At 40.4% G+C, this 26,989-nt stretch overlaps 5 protein-coding genes across 8 annotated transcripts; 3 read left to right on the top strand and 2 right to left on the bottom strand.

Annotated features, from left to right (window-relative positions):
- Positions 1-4,302: 4,302 nt before the first annotated feature.
- Positions 4,303-5,323, top strand: RB195_004673 (uncharacterized protein; the record flags this gene model as incomplete). Its single annotated transcript, XM_064182619.1, has 2 exons — positions 4,303-4,406; positions 5,131-5,323. 2 exons carry the CDS (start codon positions 4,303-4,305, stop codon positions 5,321-5,323), a joined length of 297 nt encoding a protein of 98 aa, XP_064033886.1.
- On the bottom strand, positions 4,913-9,221 carry RB195_004674 (uncharacterized protein; the record flags this gene model as incomplete). 2 transcript variants are annotated; one of them, XM_013443636.2, is made up of 9 exons in its annotated part: positions 4,913-5,088; positions 5,143-5,317; positions 5,693-5,841; positions 5,948-6,066; positions 6,130-6,198; positions 6,741-6,864; positions 6,919-7,019; positions 9,029-9,096; positions 9,156-9,221. In XM_013443636.2, 9 exons carry the CDS (start codon positions 9,219-9,221, stop codon positions 4,913-4,915), a joined length of 1,047 nt encoding a protein of 348 aa, XP_013299090.2. The 2 variants fall into 2 exon arrangements, with proteins under 2 accessions (XP_013299090.2, XP_064033887.1); XM_064182620.1 differs by lacking the exons at positions 4,913-5,088; positions 5,143-5,317 and adding an exon at positions 5,583-5,597.
- A 4,304-nt stretch (positions 9,222-13,525) lies between these two features.
- RB195_004675 (uncharacterized protein) lies at positions 13,526-20,481 on the bottom strand (the record flags this gene model as incomplete). 2 transcript variants are annotated; one of them, XM_064182621.1, is made up of 6 exons in its annotated part: positions 13,526-13,896; positions 19,022-19,208; positions 19,325-19,473; positions 19,646-19,791; positions 20,169-20,298; positions 20,382-20,481. In XM_064182621.1, 6 exons carry the CDS (start codon positions 20,479-20,481, stop codon positions 13,526-13,528), a joined length of 1,083 nt encoding a protein of 360 aa, XP_064033888.1. The 2 variants fall into 2 exon arrangements, with proteins under 2 accessions (XP_064033888.1, XP_064033890.1); XM_064182622.1 differs by lacking the exons at positions 13,526-13,896; positions 19,022-19,208 and adding an exon at positions 18,469-18,576.
- RB195_004676 (uncharacterized protein) lies at positions 16,543-16,773 on the top strand (the record flags this gene model as incomplete). Its single annotated transcript, XM_064182623.1, has 1 exon — positions 16,543-16,773. One exon carries the CDS (start codon positions 16,543-16,545, stop codon positions 16,771-16,773), a length of 231 nt encoding a protein of 76 aa, XP_064033889.1.
- A 4,896-nt stretch (positions 20,482-25,377) lies between the features above and the next one.
- On the top strand, positions 25,378-26,326 carry RB195_004677 (uncharacterized protein; the record flags this gene model as incomplete). 2 transcript variants are annotated; one of them, XM_064182624.1, is made up of 2 exons in its annotated part: positions 25,378-25,507; positions 26,184-26,326. In XM_064182624.1, the coding sequence occupies 2 exons, from the start codon at positions 25,378-25,380 to the stop codon at positions 26,324-26,326; spliced, it is 273 nt and encodes a 90-aa protein (XP_064033891.1). The 2 variants fall into 2 exon arrangements, with proteins under 2 accessions (XP_064033891.1, XP_064033892.1); XM_064182625.1 differs by lacking the exon at positions 26,184-26,326 and adding an exon at positions 25,654-25,740 and having other exon boundaries at positions 25,378-25,503.
- Between the last annotated feature and the right edge of the window lie 663 nt (positions 26,327-26,989).

The raw sequence follows: 26,989 nt of genomic DNA on the forward strand, positions 1-26,989 counted from the left end.
AACACGTATGTTCATATATTTGCTTACAAATACGTAACTCCTATAAAACACGATGGTTGGACGCAGAGGGTAAATTTTCGAAAACATTTCTCCTATAGATTTAGAAGAAAAAGTGTGTGCTTCCCTTATTTCTCTGCTGAAGAACATCTCCACCCGCTACGTTCTTGAAGATGTTGATCTGTTTAATCTTGAAAACAGGGTTGAATGATTTTGTTTATTCGGCTTTTCAATGATGAACAAAATGCTTACCCTCATCGATACTATTTGAACTGCTAAAAGGAAGACTATTAGTCGCACCAACAAGAGCGAAGGGATCATTCTGAAACTTTCAGAACACGTTTACAAATACTGTTTGCTTCAAAGCTAACGCATCTCCATCACTGCTTGCGAAATTAAAGTTATAGCCACTCAAAGTAGTGGAAAATTTCTAGCAAAAAAATTAGTAAAAGCATACAATTTTTTGGGATTTTTAGGTGCAGCCAGAAGAATGGCAGTCAGAAGATGTCCCTTCATTTCAAGTAAGAAGTACATCGGGAAAAAAATGGGAATGTCAGCTCACCTAGAAGGTCAGAGTAAAATAATTTTTTGCCTTATTCACTTCACTTCTGACGCTTATCCTATTTGCTGTAACTACTTACTATTCTTTTCCTTGAAGATTTTACATATCCTTCGAGGACGTCACTGTTCCATGGTTATGAACAATGTAGGTGCATTAAATCAAAAAACTACTGCAAAAGTGCGCGAGTTTATCAATAGTTTTGAGAAACAACATCATTGATGGCAATTTTCAGAACACACTTATTAATAGGGCATTCCATGTTAAATGAATTAGATTTGCTTCCTTTAACACTAGAATTTACGAAACTACATTAGACTGACATAAGGGGAACTTTAGTGAACAACGTCAGTTTTACATAAAAATATGTCCTGTCAAGTTAGAAAATCTTGAAAAAATCACCAAAAAAATTGGTGAGGTATTTGGAGAACGGTGCAATAAGGACGAGTAGTAATGTCAAATCAAAATATTAATGTTGAAAGCGCAGTGACGGTTCCGTTCACCCTTGCGTTAAGATCCCAGGACTGTAATCGCAGTATACTAAATAGTAAGATACCTGCTTCGCGCTCAGCCTGCGCGTGGTAAAGCCTCTAAATAGAGCAATATGAAGTTTTCCCCTGCCAACCGGAGGACATAAACCCTGACTCCAAGCACTTGGGGTCTACTTTCCTTCAAGTGTGCGTTTCAAGTCGTGTTTTGGTATCGCAATATTCTCATGTTTTGGAATCGCAGCCATCTGCCACTCTCAATAACATCACAGCTGCTGGCTCCCACGGGGCCCAAACCGCTGACCATCTACCACTTAGAAGCCGAGAACCACTATCCCCATAACCATTATGGGTCACATGATCGGCAACAATAAATAATGATGTGTTTGTGGATAATATATGTTGTTGATATTGTATTGTTCCCCTGTAGACAGATCGAATTTGTGAATACTCGTGCACCGGTTAATCTTATTCCAACTTGTATCATTTGGGTTGGGGTACAGAGAATTGTGGGGCAGCTCCGAGGCCCTATAAACAGAAATCGGCAAGGGGATGCGCAAGCCCGAAAGATTCGGAGAGGGTAGGGCGTGGAGGTAGCTTGACCAACGCGAGGTCCAAGAGGTCTCGCGATGGTTCCCCTCCTGAGGTTCGGGCGGTCGGCTCTGAATCCTTACCACCGAGGCCTACTGCTCCTTCTCGAAGAAGATGGGACGGCAGACATAAAGAGAGCGTGTGAAGATTACTTGCTTCTTTCACCTATTTCGCTGCAACTCATTGGGGATTGCGTAATTACATATCATTGTGGTGGTAGAACTGAATTGCCTGTTTACACAAAACAAAGACAGCAATCACGAGCTTATCTGATAACCGGCCGAATACGCCTACATCTGTGTAGTTCAATAAATAATTCAAATAAGTGGACGGTGTGTAGTGATGCATACCAGTGTTGGTGCCATCGCGGTAAATTCGAAAGTTTTCGTGCTTTTGGGAATGTATTAATTGGGTTAAATTCGAGTTGAATGGTGGTTGATCCTTTAACAAAATATGATCGTAGCACTGAGTAAAACCGAATTTTAAAAAAATTGAAGCTTACACGAATTCAATATTGATTCAACGCTGCACCGGTATTTGAACAGACGTAGCGCATTGAGAAATAAATCCAAAGCAGAGTGCCCTACAGAAAGAAAGCGATGTGATGACTTTGGAGTGTGTATTTCTTGTGACGCCACGTTTAAATATGTAAGAAATGCCCATCTTGATAGACTTGTATTATTTGTGAAGCTCGCTTCCATATCCAGCGTTGGCAGAGCCATTTGTATAGAATAAAACTTTAGACGAGCGACGTTTCGAAAATGCAAACGAATGAATAAGTCTGCAATTGTATAGCATTTACACAGATAAAGTTTGTTTTAAAGCTCAATTATAAAAATTTTCTCCTAATAAAAGAAGATAGCGAGAAGCAACATCAAATGCGACCATCTGCAGTGTGGAAGCTTCAGAATTTTTCCCTTCACACATAGTTTGAACGTGAACCTATCCAGTTCAATGGGCTGAGTCTTAACTACAGAATTTTCCCTGATTTAGTAGAAATGTTTCATAGAACTATTCAACATTAGCCAAAACAGTTTCGTCTGCACATGGAACAGTTGAACTCAAATGTTTTCACTTGAAATTCAATTATCTAGAACAGCTGAAAAAGAGAATAAACAAATATTATCATATAATAATTTTGAGTCTAGAGAACATGACATCAAAATCTTATGCATAACAACATTTCATGAACATATATACATAGTGTTTTATTTATCATTGGGACATATAGCTCCAATACATGTGAGCAATTTTTGTTCATCGAAAAAAGGGGTTATCAACGGGTGAACTCGTCATTGGTTAAAAACGAATAATCAAAACTGCCTTCACACTCTTTGAGGTGTGATTCAAGCAACCTCCGTAGAATAAGAGTTGGTGCTTTCGTTTGTTCTGCGTAAATTATTATAGTATGATTGGAAAAATACCGTCTTAGTGGCAGCTACACCTTTAATTCTTTCGGTGTCGATAAGTTGGTGCTAGACTTGTCTAGGAGGATAACAACGCTAATCAGCTAACCCTCGCAAGTTATTGCGTAGTCTAAACACGCATTCATAAACCTCAAACTATTCCGAGTTAAAGTGAACGCATAATCCCAGGAAGATTGACTAACGTCATACTCTTTATTTTTATCCTTTCATTTGAGGGTGCAGTATAAATAAGCAAGTGTTCGATCGAAAGTGTCAAATATCCTGCTAACTAATTGTTGTTTTATTGCTATCTCCTTTTTATTTTGTGCAAACGGAAGTAAAGTATCGAAAAACGCTTGTGTGTGTGTGTGTGTGTGTGTGTGTGTGTGTGTGTGTGTGTGTGTGTGTGTGTGTGTGTGTGTGTGTGTGTGTGTGTGTGTGTGTGTGTGTGTGTGTGTGTGTGTGTGTGTGTGTGTGTGTGTGTGTGTGTGTGTGTGTGTGTGTGTGTGTGTGTGTGTGTGTGTGTGTGTGTGTGTGTGTGTGTGTGTGTGTGTGTGTGTGTGTGTGTGTGTGTGTGTGTGTGTGTGTGTGTGTGTGTGTGTGTGTGTGTGTGTGTGTGTGTGTGTGTGTGTGTGTGTGTGTGTGTGTGTGTGTGTGTGTGTGTGTGTGTGTGTGTGTGTGTGTGTGTGTGTGTGTGTGTGTGTGTGTGTGTGTGTGTGTGTGTGTGTGTGTGTGTGTGTGTGTGTGTGTGTGTGTGTGTGTGTGTGTGTGTGTGTGTGTGTGTGTGTGTGTGTGTGTGTGTGTGTGTGTGTGTGTGTGTGTGTGTGTGTGTGTGTGTGTGTGTGTGTGTGTGTGTGTGTGTGTGTGTGTGTGTGTGTGTGTGTGTGTGTGTGTGTGTGTGTGTGTGTGTGTGTGTGTGTGTGTGTGTGTGTGTGTGTGTGTGTGTGTGTGTGTGTGTGTGTGTGTGTGTGTGTGTGTGTGTGTGTGTGTGTGTGTGTGTGTGTGTGTGTGTGTGTGTGTGTGTGTGTGTGTGTGTGTGTGTGTGTGTGTGTGTGTGTGTGTGTGTGTGTGTGTGTGTGTGTGTGTGTGTGTGTGTGTGTGTGTGTGTGTGTGTGTGTGTGTGTGTGTGTGTGTGTGTGTGTGTGTGTGTCCTGTTAACATCTCCTGTTCCTTCCGCTTTTTATCAAACTACCCATGCTTGAGGTAGAAGTAGCAGAATGTCTCCAAAAGCGATTGTTTATCCTCATCAGTTACAGATAAGATGGCGGAGAGCAGGTCCAGCACGTTGTGGAGAGCGATGTCAATCGCTTTAACATTTTCGTTCATGCGGGTTGCTTTGTTCCTTCTACTACACACAAAAATCATGTTAGTGGAAATCTTAATTTTTCAGACTTTGAAATTCGTCGAATCTGCTGCCTTTACCAACGAATCTGTTGCACGAACACTTACTTAGAAGTGTTCAATTTTGCATGAATAAGAGTCCAATAACTCGATTTCTGCAGCTGAGTCAGTGCTTGGAGAAACGAACCAAAACTTTCTTAGCGTAGTGATCGACATCGCCGGTACTAATAATCGCAAAGAAGTGTTATCATAAGAGAGCATAGAGAATAAACCAAAAATAGCGATAGTTCTTTTTTGTGAGTTTGAATGAATGAATGAAATGAAGACATCAAAAGTCAAAAAAGAGACTTTACTGTACAAAGCTATTTCTAGAAGCTATAATTGCCCTTTGCAAAATCTATGGGCTTCACATTCAGTATGTTGCGAATTACTTCAGACTTGCTGGATTGCCAAGGTCCTCAAATTAAAAGTGTGAAGAAGCAAGGACGATTATTAGTGCAATTTTTTATTTCACCTGCAAAAATACCAGTCTAGAAACGATTGAAGAAGTCGAAGAATCCGAAAATTGAATCGAACGGTGATTTGTCCCTCCCTTTTGCAACCTTTGCACATGTCGCGCAACACTGTATTCGACCAATAAATGTGCAGTCGATCATTCGTGCTCTGATCAAGCTGATGCAGAACGAGGGAATTAAATCATGGCAGCCTTAAATGTTTAGATACTCCTTTTGGGAAGGAAGTATTGTAGAACTAACCGTACCGTTCACTTCCGGCGATGGTTTAACAATAATTGGAGCTTCAGTTGGCTCTGGTTGTTCAACCTCGCTGCTTCCACTACCGCCGGTGCTCCGCCCCATACACTTCTTACACTGATATATCTCGCAGATCTTACGATAATCGCTAGGAGAAGCATCCTTTTGGTTCCCGATCACGTTCTGTAATTGTCAAAGGTCTTAACTGAATTTACTAGTGAGAATTGAAAGTCGTACAATTGGGGGTGCATTTTAAATTAGCCGTCCAAGCTGGCAACATCCGGCCACAATCATTTCGTGTATGAATTTTATCAACCCTCTCATTTTTTGATTTATCAGATTTGTGTGTTTATCATTGTGATGTTCTGTTTCACGGATTTGCAAATCCATTCATCAATTATTTGAGGTATTTTCGACTTGCGGTTGATGTGGTTTATAACTCCCAAGATTATTCTTCGAATTTCTGGAAAAATTGTGAGAATAAATGCTGACCTAGTTAATAGTTTCCATTAGTTTAAGTGATCGAAGTCTGAAGCTGTACTTCTTCTAATCACGAACCTGATAACGGGAATCGAGCGTCTCCATGCTTATTCTTCCTGGCTTCGCAAACGATCTCTTACCATAGTGCATAACCGATTTATAGTCGTATGGTACATTGTAAGTTGTTGCCTTGTCTGGTGTCACTTTCTCGAATTGACTCCAATAACCTAGGCTAGTTTCAAATGAAGAGGTTTATCATTCCCAGATTCGCAACTAGTTTCAAATAAATCACTTGAAAGGTGCATCGGAATATTAGTTTATTTATTAGCTCACCCCTTTCGATATTCTCGTAGTGTACTTTGATATATTTGTCACGATCGTAACGCATGTGCTCATGCCATAGTCCTATTACGTGCATCAATTCGTGTAGAACAATTTCGGTTTCCATGCATCTAAGAATGACTAGTTACTTTCCTTAAATGATAATCCGACTAACAATTTGAGTAAGAACATACGTTTCTGCATAGTTAGCTTCCAGCATTAATACGCTTCTACCTCCGGGACGACCAACATTAGTATAGCACCTAGAAATTTTGAATGCGATTATACATGAATTCATTACTGTCTGAAGAAGATGAAGAGGTAAGGTGTTTGGTTTCCATCAATCCATTAGGCTACGCCATCAGGTCATTGGTTTTATCCTTCCAGACTCATCTGGTAGCAACTTATCGACACCGAAGGGATAAAAGACATAGCTGGCACTAATGTGGTCCTAAGCAATTGATGTACCATAGATTCACAGCGAAATCCTTTACCATACAAATCAAACTACACTTTTTCGATCTTGTGAAGTTTTTAGCGTGAGGTAATACATTCGGAAAAAGCCATAGTTCGTAGACATGGAATGTCTACCCTTAAAGTTGAAACAGATCTGAAGGTTCAATAATCTGTCCTCTTTCTGTTTTTCGCTGCTGGATTCTTTTGTTCTTTTTGCGAAACCTTTCGACCTGTCAAGTGATCAAATAAACAGACTTTTTCTTAAGATTTTTCTTGCTACTGACACAATTTCTCTCAAAGAACGAAAGAATAATAGAGACAGGCCTGAGAGAAAGCAGAAGTTACTCACCCTTGTCCAGCCTGATTTCGAATATCGACGTAATCCCATTCATTCGCTCTTGGCTTGAAACGAATGCATGTATTGTCCTCTATGCGTTTCATTGCTCTGGCTATTGTTCTCCTTTCCGATTGATCTAAAACACCGCTGTTGTATGTACGCGACTCTAATCACTTGATTAAAGAAGTACCGTATTGTCCAGTAATTCTGTACGGTATGACAAAATTTCCATCCGAATCTTTTTTATCCCATTTTAAGTAGGAGGTCCTATGGAGGGCGTTGAACATTTTGCTGAAATCATGGATACGGCACTAGGGAGATTTTTCAACTTGTTTTTGCTTGTTTTAAATTCGTTATTGTCTCTCCGTTACTTTGCAGTTTGTACGAAACGTTTCTATCGTTACTTGTTAGTGCAGAAAATATAACGTGAGTGACAATGCATATGTGAATTTCATTCATAAACTCAGAAGGTAAAGAAGGTTGGAAGTGAACAAGCAAAATAAAATAATAATATCTTGCTTTAAAAATGTCACAGAAAGGCGTTTATATCTTTCTGCATAGTCCGACGATATCTTAATCAGTTGATACTAACGGCAGCACGAAGGCGTGCCATTAACCCATGACTCACCACTCTGCCACCATTCCATCTATGGACACAGCTATCTGCACAAAAATATCATTGTTTTATCTGTATGGATGAAGTGGTGGCGTGAGAAAAATGCACTTGTTGATGTGAGAAAAAAAAATTGTTAGAAATTTAGTAATTTTACGTCGTTTGAGGATTTTTATATAGAATATCGATGAAATTTGGACATTGGAGAAAATCTTGGGGTTAGGATCGCACCATAAGTGAGGGAAGCTCGTAGTTAGTTCATAGGTATCGCGGCTGAAATGCACAACTCCTCTTCCATGAATTTAGGAGTTTTGAACTGCGGCATCCGGAACGGTCATCAATATATATACGAAAACACGTCCTATACGTCTTCTCAAAATAAGAGAAATTTTCGCGAACGCTATCTTTACTCACGTGAAAAATAGGTTGAAAAAAATTTGGTGCTTTAACACGGTGCATGTCATTATTTTGTGACGACACGATAATATGGGAGAGTACCTTTATCCTATGTGTTTTCGCAGATGTCGTGCGAATCGATAACAGCGCTCTCAATTCGCCAAGATTTCCGGATTTATAGTCGAAATTGCTAATACTGTGATATTAACGAACTACTATCTTTATTCTAGCTAATGGTGGAGAGATGCTAATTCTCAGCTCCAAAAATCTTCTTGCAAGTTGCATTTTGCGAAACTTCTTTGTGGTCACTATGCTAGGTACATACAGATAAGATCTAGACTTTACACTTTTGAACTGATGATTAGCATAGAAGACATTCCTATTTGGTGATATCTAGTTGATCCAACGATAATTTTATTGCACACAAAAACAAGCCCAGTCCTTTCTAAGAATTTACGGAAGAAATACCAAGAATCTCTGCCAAGAGTGAAAGTCTGTGCTTTCGATAACAGCTGTGTCATTTTCAGCAGCAACTTCAAAAATGGAAAGCTACTGCAGCGAAAATGCTGAGGAATAAGTAGGGGTACATCAGGATATACGATAGTGATGCAAAACGAATAAAGGATAAAGTGTTTTACTTTGATCAGTCCGTTTCGGATTCCGAACGATCCTCCATGCACACGCCACAAAAACTTTCTTACTACTGCGTGGAAACGAACATTGTGATACATTTGTGTCTTATACAGTAAAAGAGACAAAGTGAAATTTGCAAGGATTCAGCTAACTAAAAATCGTGATTCTAGGTTAGAACAAATGCCATTTGAGAGTTTAGTAGATGAGATAAGCCAAACAGCTCTTCTATGTACATAGCTACATTAGCTCTTAGAAAAAAAAAACTATGAGAAGTGAGGCAACTATAGAACATAGGATTCGTGCTATATCCTTCTCATTGACTTATTCTGAGCCCGTATTCTTTTTTTCAACGCTTTTCTCTATTAATTACTATTGCAAATAAGATTTCTAGCAAATCAGAAAAATATTACTAGCCCATAACTGCAATAAACAAATTCACTTTTTTTCGCCAGTACCAGTATCACACATTGTGTTCACTGTTCGGATATATGTCTGCAATGCACTACTAAGCGTTGAATCGATCCTTCTCATCTAAAACATGTTGTTGATATGTTTGTTCACAAATGCATTGCACGCATAAAAAGCTATTATTGGACGTAGCGGACAAATTTTCAAATGTTTTCCGCTATAGACATGAGAGAAAAAAGTGAATACCCACCTTTCTTTTTCTCGCAGCTGAAGAATATCTCCACCCGCTGTCTGCTCGAAAATGTTGATAGGTTTTCCCTTGAAATGATGGAATAATTTCGTTTATACGATTTATCGTCGATGAATAGAATGCTTACCCTTGCCGATACCATTTGAACGGCTATGAGGAAAACAATTAATCCAAACATGAGCATAGCGGTCATTCTGAAACATTCACGGCATGTTTACAAATGTTGTTTGGATTAGAGCTGGCGCATCTCTATCACTGCATGCGAAATTAAATATATAGTTGCACAGAATAGTCGAAAATTTCTAACATGCAGAAATGCATATCAACTGCATATATCTTCAAGCAAAGCAACATTCACCAAAAGCATTTAGCAATTTTATTGGATTTTTATGAACTGATTCTAACTAAACAAGTCAGGAAGTGTTCATTTACGACAGGTAATATGCACATCGCGAAACAAGTGAATGTTCCCTTACTTTGAAGGATAGAGAAATATTTTCTGCATAATTCATTATATTTCCGTAGTTTAATTTAATTGTTGCAATTATTTATTATTCTCTTCGTTGAAAGTTTTCCACGTCCTTCGAGCACGTTAATATTTCAGAGTTATGAACAATATACGTGTTTTAAATCAAGCATCTGTTGGAAAAGTCCGCTAGTATGAATATTGACGAGAAACAACAACATTGATGAAAATTTTTATAATAAACTCCTGAATAGAGCGACTCACATTAAATAGATTTTTGATAAACGAAAGAGTAGCTTTGATGACTAGTTATTATCAGTTTAAAATGGAAAACGCAGAAAACAATTTAAAGAAATCACTAAAAGATCTTGTGGGATATATGGAAACCGGTGCGATAACGATGAGTCATAATATCAAACGAAAATATCCATGTGGAAAGCGCATTGACTGTTCCGTTCACCCTTGTTTGTGGTGCACGAAGATTTCAGATAGAAATCACATCATATTAGTAAGTAATTTAGATGAGATTACTTGCTTTATGCGCTCATTTCGCTGCAAGAATTTATATAGTTTAATGGAAAGTGCGTATTCATATATCAATGAGGCAGTTGAACTGAATCGGCTGTTCACACTGAAACAAGAAGCACAGTCACAAACTGATCAGATAACCACCCGAATACGCCTACATTAAAGAGTAGGGGAATGAATAATTCAAATAACAGAACGATGACTAATGATGACTACCACTGTTGGTACCATTATAATAAATTCAAAAATCTGCACTTTTTTCGGATTTCAAAATTTATTAGTTCAGGTTTTAAAATGAAACTGAATGATTGCTGATCCAGGATTTAACTTGTGATAAGCAAAACAGAAGTTCGAGAACATTGAAGCTTACCCGAATGCAACGTTGATTCAACGCTGCACCCGTATTTGAACAGACGCAGCGCATTGAGAAATAAATCCAAAACAGAATGGCTCAAAGAAAAAAGGCGATGATATGACTTTCACAATGTGTATGTCTTGTGACGTAGAAATGTGTAAGAACTACCAATCTTGATGGACTTCTGATATTCATAAAGAACTTCACTTGTTCATCTCGCATTGATAGCTTTATTCCCATACAATAAAGTTCCAGATGAGTGTTGGTTTAATAATACTAACCTATGTATAAGTCTGCAATCGTTCAACATTTATAGAAATAAATTTTTGTTAATACTGAATTATAAGAATTGATGGGAATTACTTTCGCATATTAAAACCCGATGGTTTGAAGTTTCATCGAATACTGCATCATCAGTGCGAAATCTGGAGAATTTTCCCCTTCGTACCTATTCTAAATGTGAACCGTTTGAAGTATAACTCAAACATCCATGCATTCCATTTCTCCTCCGTACAATAACAATTAGTTGTTTTTGATTGTACTGTATAAAATGTTATAGTTTTCGAAGACGTGTCGACGTCTTTGCCGTTGAAGAGGGCGGATGTAGCCCTGTTGATGAAAGGCTGACCGCTGCGGTGACTGAATTGACGTTCGGTGCTTCGTAATCGTACTAATGTTCAACACGCTTTTACTTCCTCCGGAGTCGACAAATTAGTGATAGACTTCTCTGAAAGGCTGAAAGTGGGCGATGGGCTGAATCTTAATCTAAAGAATTATCCCTGATTTAAAAGAAATTTTTGTAGAACTGTTCAGCCTTAGCCATTACAGTTTCAACTGCAAGTGGAATAGTTGAACTCTAATGTTTTCGTTTGAAATCTCTATTATGCATAATAGTATTGGGAAGAAATTCAACAAATATACATAGCGCGAGTCCAAAAAATAAGACATCAAAGTCTTATGTATAGCATTATTACGTGGACATATATACACAGTATTTAGCATATCATTACGGCATTTATTTCACATATATGTAAACAATTTGTATTCACCGACGAGAAAAACGAAGGAATAAAAATAGGGGTAATCAATGGGTGAATTTGTTATTAGTTGGAAATGGACAATTAGAACTGCTTACACGCTCTTTGAAGTATGACTCAAACAACCACGCATTCCATTTCTCCTCCGTACAATAACAATTAGTGTTTTTGAGTGTACTGTATAAATTGTTCGTGTCGATGTCTTCGCCGTTGAAGGGGGTGTATGTAGCCCTGTTGATGAGAGGTACCGCTACGGTGACTGAATGGCCGTTCGGTGCTTTGAAACCGTACTAGTGTCCAACACGCTTTTACTTCCTCCGGAGTTGATAAATTGATGATAGACTTCTCTGAAAGGATGAAAACGCTGATTTCATGCATCGGCTAGCCCCGCAAGCCCACTGTATAGGCTAGGTATGCGTTTGTAAACATAAAGCGATTATAAGTTGAAGTGAACCCTTTTTCGCATCTCCATCATTCAGTCTTTAATTCGAAGTACTCGTTAGATAATAAGGGTATCTGTAAGTGTCGAATGACCTTTCAAAACTGATTTTTGCTACATTATTATTTATTAATATTATATCATTATTTTTATTATTTATATTATATTATTATCTAAATTATTATTTATTTATACTTATTTATTTTCGTAGGGCAGGTGTAGGGTAGCGGTAAGAGGTTCCGCTCCCTGCACGATCGATCGGAGTTTCGAATCCGCCCTAGTGCTCACCAAGCCTTTCATCCCTCCAGGGTCGATAAATTCGTACCAGACTTGTCTGAGAGGACAAAAAAAACAGTTACTTGACACAGGGCTTCCCATCGCAAGTCATTGTATGGGCCAGTTACACGTTCGTGAACCTCAAACTATTCTGGATTAAAGTGAAAGTGGGGCGCATCCCAAGCAGATTGATTAACGCCAGAAACGTTATCCTTTTTATTTTCGTTTTGTGCAAGCGCAAATATCAACAAATGTTTGGAAACTAGAATAATATAAATAGAAGAAAGAAAGGATTGAAATGATTTAAAGTTTAAATGATAGTGGCAATGCACACACTACAGCTGAATTTTGACTCAATCTAGATATTTTCTTACAGCCCAACAAAACATATTGATGAAAATGTAGTTTAGAAAAATAAAAAGCAAAGATCCGATTTGAGGTTTCTACAGCGTGCTCGCGGTCGGTGCTCCAAAGTCACTTTAAGGCAGTCAAGCTTTCAATTACACCAAGGTCGGCAAATTTGTCCCAGAGTTGTTTAGAAGGAGAGTAGCACTTACCTAATGCAGCTGTTGATCTCAGGAAATCTGAGATAGGCCACTTCCGTGTTATCGACCACCACAACTCTGAATTAAAGTCGAACGTTAATCCGCATCCTAAAGACATTGGTCAATACCTAACTTTCTCATTCTATCTGCCGGAATGTCTTATTTTCGATCACAATAATCCATTCTGGAACATTAGAGAAAACTTCTTTGTGCTCTGTTTAGAGAAAAACACGTCATTTAGAAACTAAATATTTTTGACTTCTTTAACTGACAATTCTCTTTTTCTCCTGATTATTCCACAAGTGGAATATTAAGAGGATTTCAAACACGATGAAGAGGACGTTTTTGGAGCCGTCTTAGTTTTAGAAAGTCATAATACACGCGAATTTGCTCTTATGAATGGCAAAAAATGTTCATTCCACGACACTGGACTACACGAAATAACGAATACGCAAAATTAAGTTGAAGATAATCAACTTAATTTTGCGAAACACATCAATGTAGTGAGTTCAAATTCAATCCGACGCCGGTGGACCCGTGGCACCCCATATAATAGCTATCTGGCGCCGGCGCACCAATCCGACGCCGCCGGAACCGTCGCTACTCATTTTATAGAACACATCAATGTAGTGAGTTCAAACTAAACACATGAAATTCTAATTCAGGGGATTATATGAGTTACTCTTTTGGGCAATCTTGATAACATGAATTGATATGTTTGATGCTAGTTACTTCTTCACTACAGAACCTTCAGAACTTTAGAAAAGAAAATATTTTCCATGTGCTGATGGCTTTCTTGGTTTCTTCGGTGAACTCTTAACGCAGTCATATGTTTACTTCTCAACATTGGACTACACGAAATGACGAATACGCACAAGATAATCAAGAATACGATTACAGGTGCGACAGCAGAGATTGACGTCGGCAATCTCAGTGAGGCACTTAAGCAAATGGTTCTCTGCTAATTCTTTACATCTCACAGGTTCCTTATCCTCACAACGGTAGATCGAATCGGCTGTTGAAAAGTCTGCTGGCGGAGACGGGTGTGATTCACGCGAGACGGGACGGGTATCTGGCTGTTGTGTTGTTCTTCTGTTAAAAGCAATAGCTTCAATCAGCAATTTACATGAAGCACAACACAAATCTGAATAGTAGGCGGCAGAGCAGTTGAGCCTGCTTTCGCTTAAGAGCCCTGCGCACGAAGTGTCCTTGTCCTTGCACTCTGAAATTACTTATGGCTCATGGAATTACAATTATTTAAAGATAAGAACTTGAAATAATTGAGAAGAAGAGAGAAAAATCGCCGTAAGCACAGTTTTCTGTTCGTGTCACAACACCACCATTCACTCTAATATAGTCGGTCATGTAGCAGTAAGAAATTAAATGGAATAAAAAAAATTCTTTTAAATCAACAAAGAGGAGAACAAAATACCGTAATAACTAACAACTAAAATAATTGCGGATGAACACAAATAAGTTTATAGTATTTGCGCGCGATTTATAGATGATTAATAGATTTTAACTATGAACACTGATCCTGATTTGGAACGAACGCTGGGGCTACTTATACTGGCTGGTGTGGATTTTACTAGATTAAGAGTATTAGTGCAGTTCCGAATATTTTTTTTACCATACTTCGAAACAAATGGGTAATCATATTTTAGACCTGAGCCCGTACTGAACCTTCATGGCGGTGAATTCACTACACTGCTGAGATCTGTAATCTACAGAACTGACCCATTGGGTTAGTGAATAGTGTTGCACACTTTAACGTAGGAGATCGGAGGGATTTGCGAGAGCATCCAAACGTAGAGAAATTTGCTGCTCGGCATACACATCGTGCTCATCGGTACCTGAGGTTCTTCACATGAGGTTAACTCGTCTTTGGCAGCGAAACAGTGTGTAATGTATGAATGTTTTGCATCAAGGCACTGCTGCATCTCACATCACTCTCCTTTCTCTGTGCGGTGTTTCAGTGTGCTGACAACCTCGTAAGTGGATTATTGATTGATGTAGGCGGACCAGCAGTCTGTGGTCTAGGTCGACATGACTGCATCAAACATGAGTCACCAAACGACGGTAGATCAAACTTAATTCGAACAATTGCCTTAGCATATATATATATATATATATATATATATATATATTTATATATACATTCAAATTATTCAGATAAAATGCTTTCAGGTGATTAGGTGATAGCGAAGGAGGCTAGCAGTGCGCAGTGAGTGCGTCAAAATATCATGTGTGATGATTTGTTTACTGCTAGTTGTGGGCGAGAAAATAGCTATAACAATTTAATAAGCTATGTAGCGGTGAATGCCTCGTTCGATATCCAAAATTATCTCTCATTTTAGCGGGGAAGCAAGTGCCTGTGGAATGTGTAGACACATGAAATTTTCTTGAATTCGTTACTTCACATAAATCGAACAGAATTCGGTTGATTTTGCTTGAGTGAAATTACATTACAAGATTACATTATTAATTACAAAGATTTTCTTCACTGGCTTAGGGGACCAGCTTGTGAAGGCGCCTTATTCCTCAAAATGTTTGCATGAACGTTTACCGTCCATCTAATCGGTTGAAGTTACTCCACCTTCTATAGTTCCGAGCGACATGAATACATACGGTGAAGGGTGTTAACAGCATATTTGAAACCAGCTGTACTACATGCTGCCAAGAGATCTCGTCGTCATTACTGTAAGTGCGCAAGTTTCCCTTTGCTGGAAACAGTGCATTTGCGGTTCTTTTGGTGCACTAATAAGGCTTTTAACTCTACTTTTCCTGAAACAATAGCCATTGCTTTTCGTATTTATATTTGTAACATCCTCCACAATGGTTTACATCCTCTTCATAGTGGTATGAAGGTGAATCTGGGCGTCGAATCGGAAGAGTAATTGAGAGTAACCTACTGCCGAGATTCACCACCGCCTTAGCAGAATGTCACAAGGTGGCTCCACATCCAGATATAGTGGGCGTTGACCTGTAGTGAGAGCTACGCTCGCTGTGGCAGGGCTGCTTAGTTTGAGGAAAAGTTTTTTTGTGACTCCAGCATGTTCACTGCCTCAGACCTTGCACACTGGGCCCTGTCGTCTCTGGCGTCGAATGGCATGGCGACCGGTGAGAGGCGATCAATCCTCAGGTTGCTCAGGACGTCTTTGATTCTATACCAAGGCGACACACGCACGACTCGCCATGTAGACTGTCTCAGACTGTGCATTTACAACGCGAGAACAGTTGCACAGACTCTAACCAACATGCCGTTCCTGGAGCTGCAGAGCCTATCAAATTTCACTTAGTTATTCTGCAAGAGAGCAAAATCAGAAGGAACGACGTACTAGAGATTGATGACTGTACACTCGTCATTCGCGGAGAGGTTTTCTTGTGTATTCATCTGTCGTCCATTTTGTCGATTCTCACGAGATTATGTCACCTCTCCTGGCCATTCTTTGCCTTCCCGTTCTGCAATCAAAACACATTAGTGCCATCAGCTGCTACTCACCAAGACCAAGACCAGCGGCTAATGAATCCGAAATGAGCGCGTTCTACGAAGAGCTGGAGGAAGTGATCCAGAGAAAAACTCTTCTAGAATTGTCAGAGACTTCAACGCAGAACGAAAAAAATGGCACTGAAGAGTAGTGCAGAGTTGGGAGATTTGATATGGAGCACCAGAATAAAAACGGCAATAGTCTCCGTTCGCCTCTTTCACGAGATTTTTTTTAATGAAGAAAGATCGTCGGTGGACAGGAGAATCGCTTAATGGCACGACTCGTGCGGATATTGACCGATCTCGGTCTCGATAATGCCATCCTTTTGTAGTGGTTCTGATCACCGCCTTTTTCGTGCGAAAATATGACTTAGCCACACGATGGAGAAGATCGTATGCTATCGGCAACGAAGGAAGAAAGATGTCGCATCCGACGATTGCACATTTGAAGACTTCTTGTCCCAATGTGACATCGAGAAGGAACCAAACGTGGACATCGACCTGCTGCTTAGAGGACTTCCTGCATGTGTTGTCTCGAAGCCGCGCACGACAAACTTGGATCAGATTTCGAAGACCACTAAGGACTTAGCCACACGATGGAGAAGCCACTAAGGAATTGTCGGGAAGAAAAAAAGAATTTGAGTTCTGACTCGAATGCACCGCACAATGAGCAGTTACTAGCAAACACAGGCTGCAAGAAGGCCTTGCCGGAGGATCTTTCGAAACACAGACAAAAGAAGATTCTGGAAGCAGCACAAAGAAGGAGAATTCTAAAGAAGTACAGCAAAGATTTCCGCGAATGTAATACTCCGCTAACAGCCTGGCTCAGCAGAACGGACCCCGCACCTCTTGTTGTCGTGAGAAGGAAGAAATTACATAGAGCTTCTACTCGAACCTTTTCCGCTCGTTTCCTGTGTCAACCTCGACTACTACTTTCTACTGATGAAGTCCCACTATGAATCCTTCCTTCGGAAGTATCGAGGAAACTACGGACCTATTGACGGACCAAGACCTCCGCGGCAAACATATTCTTTGGTAGTTCTTTGGTGATAAGTTTTTTCGGAGAGGAATTATGCCTGCGTGCCTCCAAGAATCCAGTATCCTTTCGTCAATCTGTCTCGAACAGATGGCATTCGTCATCTCATTGATCCCAGAAGAAGAAAGAGATTTTAGCTTTTCTGCGCTAATTCTATCAGATTTTCCATCCTTCATTTTTCGGATGCAAACCAGAACCTCAGACTCGGTAGGTGGTACCTCGTTAAACGTTGCATGCATTGATCTTTGGACGTACTCGACTGAAGAGACTGACGTCGCTTGATGGTCCACCGAGATGCTGAAATATTTCCTCCAGATAAGTGGGGTTGCTTCAACGACGGTGTCTTAATGAACCAAAAACCTTCTTTGGGTTTTTGTCCTCCCACGTCGTTTCAAACTCCTTCGTTTTTGACGTCCATTTGTTCTCACGATCACGCTTCAGCTGACGTCCCAACTTTCTCCTCAGATGCTTCTACTGACTCAGATCGCCAGTAGTATACATATATACATATACATATATATATATATACATATATATACATATATATATGTATATATATATATATATATATATATATATACTAGCGGGGAACATACACAGAACTGCGTGGATCTAGTCTCCGCAGATGCAAAGGGGGGCTTCTTCCTTGGCATCAAGGCCAAGAGCGTCTTCTTTCTACCATCCTAAATTCAACTAGTAGGTGGCCTTAAGCTTCTTCTTGGTCTGCACTCCAATATTTATGGACACTCATCGGCGAAATTTCTTCCTACATTTCTCGTCCTTCTGATCTCTCATGTTATTCCTCGTTTGAAGATAAGTTCTTCGACTTCTTTTCTACAACTCTAAAGAGCTTCATCTGGAGCGATATTTCTCACGCTCTAAAAGTGCTGATTCCTGCCACGTGGGCTAATGGCGTCAATGACTTCTCTTAAACGTTGAAGCGGTGATGAGGTTTGTGTGCTCACAAAGATCTTCCAGACGACTACCGTTGTCCGGCGTTTGCTTCGCGGGATAATAGCGTTTTCCAAGCACATCAGACTATTGTTCGAGACTTATTTTTGCGTTCCCATCAATTCCGACGATAACCGCCTGCTGGCTGTTTATCTTTAATATGAACGTGTTGAGTTCACCATAAAAAGCGTCCCTGTGATAGTCTTCAACGGTCTCCGAGCTCTAGTTTCGTGAGCACTTACGATAGAGATGTGCTCTGCGATCACACAAAAGTGGCGCATCTAGACGACGAGCCAAATTCCTTTATCAGGTTATTGTAGTCACTCTTTACTGCTATCGCCAGGCTCATACTTTCTTCTAATTAGGATCGCCGAAATATATGGTGCAGTTGCAATATTGCAAACGGCGCATCCAGTTAGCGCAGCAGTCTGGAAAGAGCGGCTTGCGTTTAGTGCACATTCGACCTATTAAAGTATGGGTTCTGGCAGTGTGATGCACGACAGTACCTCTTTACAACTTTTGGGAAATATGCGCATATAACTGTGCAAAATATGTAGCTTGAACTCTCCCAAGGCGTACACTCGGATGTCAGGTTGCGTTTAGTAAAAGCAGGGTCACCATGAGTAGGTAACAATCACACTTGTATACGCGACTTCGACAGATATGTATTTTTATAATAGGGATCAACTAGGCTGCATCACTATTACAAAAACTATATTTCTGAGAAACTGCAAAGTCTGGTACTAATATTGGTTTTCTGTATGGTCAGTATCCGAAGGACTTTATGATGAGTCGCGTCCACGTAATGATGCGATTTCGCAAGCATTTAAAATAGAAATGATGCAAAACATGTTACAACACATTTATAACCACCTGCCGTGAATGGTGGCAAAGGCGTCGTTCTCGTCACTGATGGAGATGTAGTCGTCGTTGTTGACTCTGGGGTCGTTTCAGATGTTTCGTAGTCCGTCATTTCACCATAGCAAGTACTGCACTCATATATGTGACAGATCTTTTTGTAGTCGTTCTTCGATGGTTCTTTTTGTTTGCCAATCAGATCCTATAGCATTTTAAATACTTGCGAGCAGAAAAAGAGATTATTGGATATTTGAAAACCCTATTATTGATATATTCAATTATTTGCAGTGCACATTGAGTTATATTGTCACTGCTTACCTGATATTTACCATCTAATGTTTCCAAAGTAATCGTTCCAGGTTTGGCAAACGCGTTCTTTTCGTAATGCATAATAGACAAGTAGTCATAAGGCACTCCGTAGGTGTAAGCATCACTCGGCAGTATTTTTCCAAACTGATTCTGGTAACCTTAGCGAGTTACAATTTTATTGAATATCATTAATAGGAGGAGCTAGTTACATACTCAAGATCTATGTTCAAGCAAAAAATGGTTTGTTCGGTGAGGAAGAAAAAAAGGGTGGAAGGTTAATGGAACAGCCTTTTAGGTTGCTATCGATGTTTTGCAATTAGGAATACCCACCATCTTTAATGTTTTCATTATGCACTTTGACATACTGATCTCTATCCTCACGCATATGTTCATGCCATAAACCAAGAACGTGCAGCAATTCGTGAATTACAACATCATACTTCATGCATCTGCTAGGACAAATGCTACCTGTTCCACTAGAGCAAGCAATCATCGTAAGCAAAATTAGCTTACGATTGTATTCTGCTCGCCTCCAGCATTAAAACGCTTTTTCCACCATATCGACCAACCGTAGAAAAGCATCTAAATTGAACAGCATCAGCGTGCCCGTAAAAAAAGTTCTCGAAAATAAGCAATCTGATGTATATCCATGTCGCGTTGTTATGGACTTGCAGCTGCATTAAACCGCAGACATTTTCTCCTTTTATGTTTTAATGGAATTGCAACCTTCATGAGTTCCATGGTACACGTTGAATTTCAAATCATTGAGATGGCTCGTTGGTCTAATCTTTTGCTGTGGATTAGAAATTTATTGAAACAAAGGTCTTGAAATAAGCAGGAACAAGCATCTTACCCTTCTCCTAGACCATTCTGGATGTCAACATAATCTTCCTCTGCCTCTGAGGATCGAGGTCTAAATCGGATGCAGGTGTTTCTGTCAATGCTTTTCATAGCATCATAAATCACATTAATTTCTTCACTACCTAAAATAATACCCAGAGGCTGTTTTCTCGTTCTTGCTCACTTACTCTTGTACATCTAGAAGTATCACACTAGCACTACTCACTATAAGAACCAGTAATTGTATAAGGAACGATGAATTTTTTGTCTTCTTTTCGTAAATTGTTCCATTTCAATGGTGATTTCGGTGGAAGTGCATTTCGCATCACATTTCTGCCGAAAATAGCAACCCTACATTCCCACAGTATTTCTTCTTGCTAATAAACTCACACTCTCGTGTTTCGAAGCTGCATAATATCTCCTTTCTTCAGTAGTTGGATATCAACATATGGTCCCTTAATGAAAAAATGATTCAAAAGGGAACAGATTGTTTTGTCCGCCCCATAAAATGGGAATATCCAATGTTATTACCCGCATAGGACCTCTTCGAATGAGCTGAGCAGTCTATGCTAGGGCTTTTATAGAGTGACATTAGGGTTGTAGAAATACCAACAACAAACCTCAAGCGACAGCTGGTATTTAATCGTGCGTATGATTGGCTCCGCACATACGTGATTTGGGCATACGGCAAAGACAGTGTGTGTGATTGTAACGGTAGTAGTTTTTCATATCACATGAAGGTCCTCTGTTGATTGTATACTAGAGGAGAAACTGGACGGACACTGTGTGATCAAGCATTGCATCATCTTTATCTCGCATTCTCGCAAAATCACAACATTCCAACCTTTCCGGAGCTCAAAGCGGAAAACGTCATCAAAACTCCGAATTACCGACTGAAGTTGGGATCTTGTTTAAGGTAAAATTTAAAAACCAAAAAAATTGGGGAACAAAGGGGGGGGGGGGAAAAGGGGCAAAAAAAACCCCCTCCACCCCCCCCCCCCCGGGGAAAAAAAAAAAAAACCCCCCCCCCCACAAAAAAAAAAAAAAAACACCCCCCCCCAAACCCAAAAAACAAAAAAAAAAAAAAAAAAAAACCAAAAAAAAAAAAAAAAAAAAAAAAAAAAAAAAAAAAAAAAAGGTAAACTGAGCGCATATTATTGAAAATTAAGAAAAAATAAATCCTTCAATCTAATTGAAAGATGTGCAATCAGAAGCACCCCTTATGTAAAGTGGATCGTCTAAGTAGAAGCAAAACGATACACCTGTTCTATTTTAGTTTCTATCTTTTCTTTTTAGTGACATTTTGAAGGATGAGAGGCTGAATGATAAGAGTGATAAGCGTGAACTGCGTTGATCTCATTTGACAAACTCCACACAGATAGAGATTATAACAAAAATATGCAGCAAAAAATATTAACACATATATTTTCACACATTCCATGATTCCACACATTTCATACCCTATCTGTTCTATATAAGAGCAAAAGTATGTGTTCCTCACTATCTCTTTTAACGAATTCAATGTCGAACTTCGAACTGCAACAACTGCATGGACAGCGATTTTATGTCTTTATTATTTCGTTTATGTTCTTCAAACTGTTTTCTACATATTACTTTTTTATCGCTTCAATTCTATTCTCTGCATGAAATCAATACAACAAGTTGGGTGCATTAGTGGCGAGCAGAGATCTCTGATCTGCGAGATACGCTTTTAGGTACTATGAATGTCTGCAAGGCGTTAGTTCCGCCTCTCCAAGCCAGTTTCACTTAACTATATACGCAAAAAGAAATGCCTAGAAACTTTTAAAGGCATCCCTCGTGTTTTCAGAGATGAATGGGTGGTTTCCATCTCACAATTCAGAACAAATAATACCAAATGATAACAAACACTTCCTCACATTTCTTAACCCTATTTCATTTATGTGAACTTCTCAAACAACTCTACTTAATCCATTGTTTCAAACAACTTTTACCTCCAAGTACTCTCCTCTTTTGTTCGCTCCAAAGAGCACATCGAAAGAGCTGTGCGCGCAACGAAAGGAATGCATCGTAAGAGCACCAGACGAGGCGAAGTGCACGAAGAAGAAGGCGTGGGTGGGGTGCCCACGAGACGTAGTACAAGAGAAGCGGTCAGGCTACTGTAGCTGTAGGTTGTGACGCAGTTAGGAGTCGCGCGCTGCAATTATTGACGCACATTAGCCTCCTGGATAAGCGGCTGCACATCATGGGGTAACTCAAGACTGTTTCCCTCCCAGGTCCAAAAATAAACAGAAATTATAAATGCACTGCAATCCGAAACGAACTAGTCCCATATCAAGAGCTCTGCGGAGCGGCTTCTACGCTCTCCTTCAAAAGCCGATGTGACCAGTAATCATGGCACGAAATAGTACGCTACGTTACTGCTTTGTATCACTTGACATAGCCGACATATTGGTCATTCAGTTCAGCAAAACCGCCTGAATGCAATCCGTAGGATGATAAGGCGTTTGAGAGGCCAAATCACCTATCACTCTAACTTTTCAGGCTCTGACGAGAGCCACATCGTCAAAACGTTAACTGATAACAAAGGTCATTACCAGTCTTTGACTATAGTTTATGCGAATCAATGAATCGATATGCCAAGACTCAAAAACAGTCTCTCGAACTCTTGCGTAATGTACATTAATTAAAATAAATTCGCAGTTTTCGCAAAATTCATTGATGCACATAATCACGATCATGTTATTATGTTATCAACAACGCTTGAAAGTAAAGAAGTGAAACCACTCTATACAGTCAAATATTACTTGCCCTTTTAACGGCAACAACGAATTGAAGAGCTGTCAAGAACTGCAACGATACAGAGTAGGCACCCATGCTGTGAAACATGGTTATTACACATTGCAACGAAAGTAGATGTGAATGCGAATGTCTCAGCTATTCAATTTATGACATTTTTTTTATTACAAATCGGGAAGAAATTACACATAAACATGTGTAATTTCTTCCCGATTTGTAATAAAAAAATGTTTAATTTATAGGATAAAAACAATATCCTTGAAGTAACAAGTAAATTTAAAAGAATATCTCTTCTTCAATTTACTAGCACGTCAGAAAAGTCAACAGTATTCAATTTTCTTCGTTAAAGTGAATATTTAGAATTCCCTCTAAAAGATGAATTTCTTCTCTTATTTACCTTACAACTGCAACTATGTCAACTGGTTATGTTGCCGACACCACATGAAACCAACTTTCATTACGCAGCTTTTTGTCGTCAGCAGACTGCTTTAGCTAAAATCAATAGGCGGATTACGATCACGGCTGATCTACACGTGTACGTGGCAGACGCCGTCGGGTCTCTCTTTGACGGCCTCAGACCTGCCACTTCTTTTGAGATCTCTCACTCCTCTCTTCATTCATAGATTTTGACGGTTAATGTCAAAAACTCCTTTTTAAGCATATTATGCGTATTCATATTGATAGTATGGGGATCATCATAATTGAAAGCGGATAACCACTAATACAACGCACTATTCATAAACTTTCAGTGATTTAATATGGCTCAGTGGAATGCTTAAAATCTCAGAGTGGTCAATTTGTGCCGAGTCATCTGTTTATGGCTCCTAAAGGACGTCCGAACCGGTGTGGTCTGCGATGCGAGACTTGTTTACTTTTTTCTCATCACATCTCATGACAAATAGTCCAGTCGATCGATATTAACCAGAGATGACGAATTCGAACCATGAGTTTGGAGACCCCTCCACAACGGTTAACCACCATAGCGGCGTAAATTGACTCTGGGCGTCGAACTGCGATGCACAGCGGGGGATCGCCATCCGCCAACGCCCCTCAGGCTGAGAAGGAGTTCAACACATCCAATATATCGACGTCTCGCAATCGAAAGCCTAATTAAGAATAGCCTACTGCTGAGATTCACCACCGTCTTAGCAAAATGTTACAAGGTGGCTCCAAATCCACATATAGTGGGCGGCGACCTGTGGTGAGAGCTACGCTCGCTGTGGCAGGGCTGCTTAGTTGGAGGAAAAGTTTTTTTTTGTGACTCCAGCATGTTCACTGCCTCAGTACCTTGCACACTGGGCCCTGCCGTCTCAGGCGTCGGATGGTATGGCGACCGGTGAGAGGCGATCAATCCTCAGGTTGCTCAGGACGTCTTTGATTCTACACCAAGGCGACACATGCACGCCATGCCGACTGTCTCAGACTGTACATTTACAACGTGAGAACAGTTGCATAGACTCTAACTTACATACCGTTCTCGAAGCTGCAGAGCCTATCAAATTTCACTTAGTTATTCTGCAAGAGAGCAAAATCGGAACTTCCGTTCAAAGTATAGGCAGTGTTGGTTTTCTTCTGCATTCATCTGTCGTCAATTTTGTCGATTCTAACGAGATCATGTCATCTCTCCTGGCCATTCTTTGCCTCCTTCCTCTGCAATCAAAACATATTAGCGTCATCAGCTGCTACTCACCAAGATCAGCAGTAAGGTGTGGACGCATCGTATGTGAGGACATTAGCCAACTGCTACGATCAATACACCACTACGATGTAGCAGTACAGATGCTCAAGGAACTGAACTAAGCAAGTAAGAGAATAGGACTGCGAATAAAAAGAAAGAAGACAAATTTCGTGAATAGCGCCTACTGCAAGTACAACTTGAAGTACACTTGAAGGCTCCCAAATCGTGGGAAGTTCATCATAAGTATACCTCAAACGTTCTATGAATATAGAAAACGACTTGACGGAAGAACCGAATAGAAGGATGAGAGCAGCGTGGGTAGCATTCGCACCCGTTAGTGTAGCTACGGACCGACTCATGGACCAAGATCTCCGTGCTTATCTGTTTGATTCGACAGTTCTTCCAGCGCTCTGTTACACAGCGTAACCGTGGGCAGACACCGTTTCAATGTCTAAGAAGCTACTTACCAGCCGCAGAGCTCTTTAGAGATGTCTTCTGAAGTTTAACCGGCGCACACAACACCTGGCCGGTCTTCGCAGCTCCGACTTATAAGGAATGTCCCGTCTTCGCGACCTAGCGGAATGTATATCGAAAGCAAAGCATAGATGTACCGGTCACATTATGAGAAGAATCGTCGATAGATGGACTAAAAGAACGATAGAGTGGATCCCAGGAGACGCCGCCCTAGAGGAAGATCGCCGATGAAATGGCGTGATGTGTTCGCTAGACGCATGGACCAGCTAAACGCTCAGCTGGATACGGCTCAATGACATCGTCAACGTCACTCATGGAACTTGAGAACATCTTGGATGATAATAGCGAGGGAAGGAAACGAGTTGAAGATGTGCTGGGGCCCACATGTTCAGTGAAGACGGGCCATCTAAGTATTCAAGTAAGTAAGTTCGAAGACATTGTAAAGTGGAGTCGGATTGGAGCAGGAACAGAAAGCCGGCGGGACTAGACTAAATCGAAGGTACGACAATCCATTCTTGTTGGAATTCTTTCCAAAGCCCAGAACACTAAATAAAACAATGTCATCTAGGATTTGCCTGACCAGCTTGATCCAGAATGGGCGAGTTTGTCAGGTGCACAGGTCGAACGGGTGCAGGAACAGAAGCAGAAGAGCTAAATTACTTTGCTAGTTTAACTGATTTCCTTGAGCTGTAGCCAAGATTGGTATCGATCTTTATTAAACAGCGGCTAACGTTTCGGCGATATCGCCTTCGTCAGAGCCTGGAAAACTCAAAGCCATTAGTGACCTATCCCCTCAAGCGCCTCATCACCCTATAGAAAGTACACAAACGGTAAGCAAACTCAAACAGCAACACATAGGCTAGTACTTACCTCATTAGCTAGAACTAGACGCGTGCTTCAATCTTCTCAATCAGCAGTGTCCGCACATTAAGTTCACAAGGGAGAGACCGATAGACAACTGGTTGGCTTTCTTGAATGTGCACATTTACTTGCGGAATGGGATATGTAAGACTAAGTGGTACCGGAAACCCAGTAGTAAAAACATCTTAATCCACTATCTTTCAGCGCATCCCAGCAAAATGAAAAAATCTGTTATAGGTAACATGTACAGAACGGCGGCAAGAGTCTCATCGAGTAGCCAGGAAAAAGCATGGTCTATAAATGTGGCCCATAAAGTAGCAATGTCCAATGGGTACCCAGCTGGAGATGGTGCTACCCGACAAGCACGGTATCCCTCTTGAAAACCCAACGTAGTAGATGGCCCAGAAAAGATCCCTTTCTGTTTACCTTATATATCTGATGATATGAGCAGAGCAGTACGGGGCTGTCTACGAAAAGCGGGTCTACAGAATGACGTGAGGGTTGTGGAAATACCTCCAGCAAACCTCAAGGGTCAGCTGGTACGTAACCGTGTGTATGATCGACTCTGCACAACTCCCAGCTGCGTAGTTTGCCCCTATGGCAGAGAGGATGATTGCATGATATCAGGAGTGGTGTATCGTATCACGAGCAGGTTGTGCGGTGACGATTATATAGGGGAAACGGGACGCCCACTGTGTATTAGGGTCAAGGAGCATCTAGATGGACTCGCAAAACCAAAACCTTCACCCCACTTGAAGCACACCGTAGAATATGTCATCCAGAAGTAGAGGTTATCCTACGAGTCCGAAATCACAGCACGCAGAACACTAGAGGCCTTTTGGATAACCGTCAAAAGTCCAAAAATGAATAAGAAGGATGAGTGCATTGCGATCACAAACGAGTTATCCCCGTATCAAGACCTATGCGGGTTTTGATCTACGGGGCGGGCCGTGAGGTCCCTATATAAAACCCTTGTGACTCGTAGTTGTGGTACGTGGTGGTCTGCTGAGTTAACAAGTCTAGCTAATGAGGTAAGTACTAGC

Source organism: Necator americanus, chromosome I (genome assembly GCF_031761385.1).
Source record: "Necator americanus strain Aroian chromosome I, whole genome shotgun sequence".
In the NCBI taxonomy this organism is placed as follows: Eukaryota; Metazoa; Nematoda; class Chromadorea; order Rhabditida; family Ancylostomatidae; genus Necator; species Necator americanus.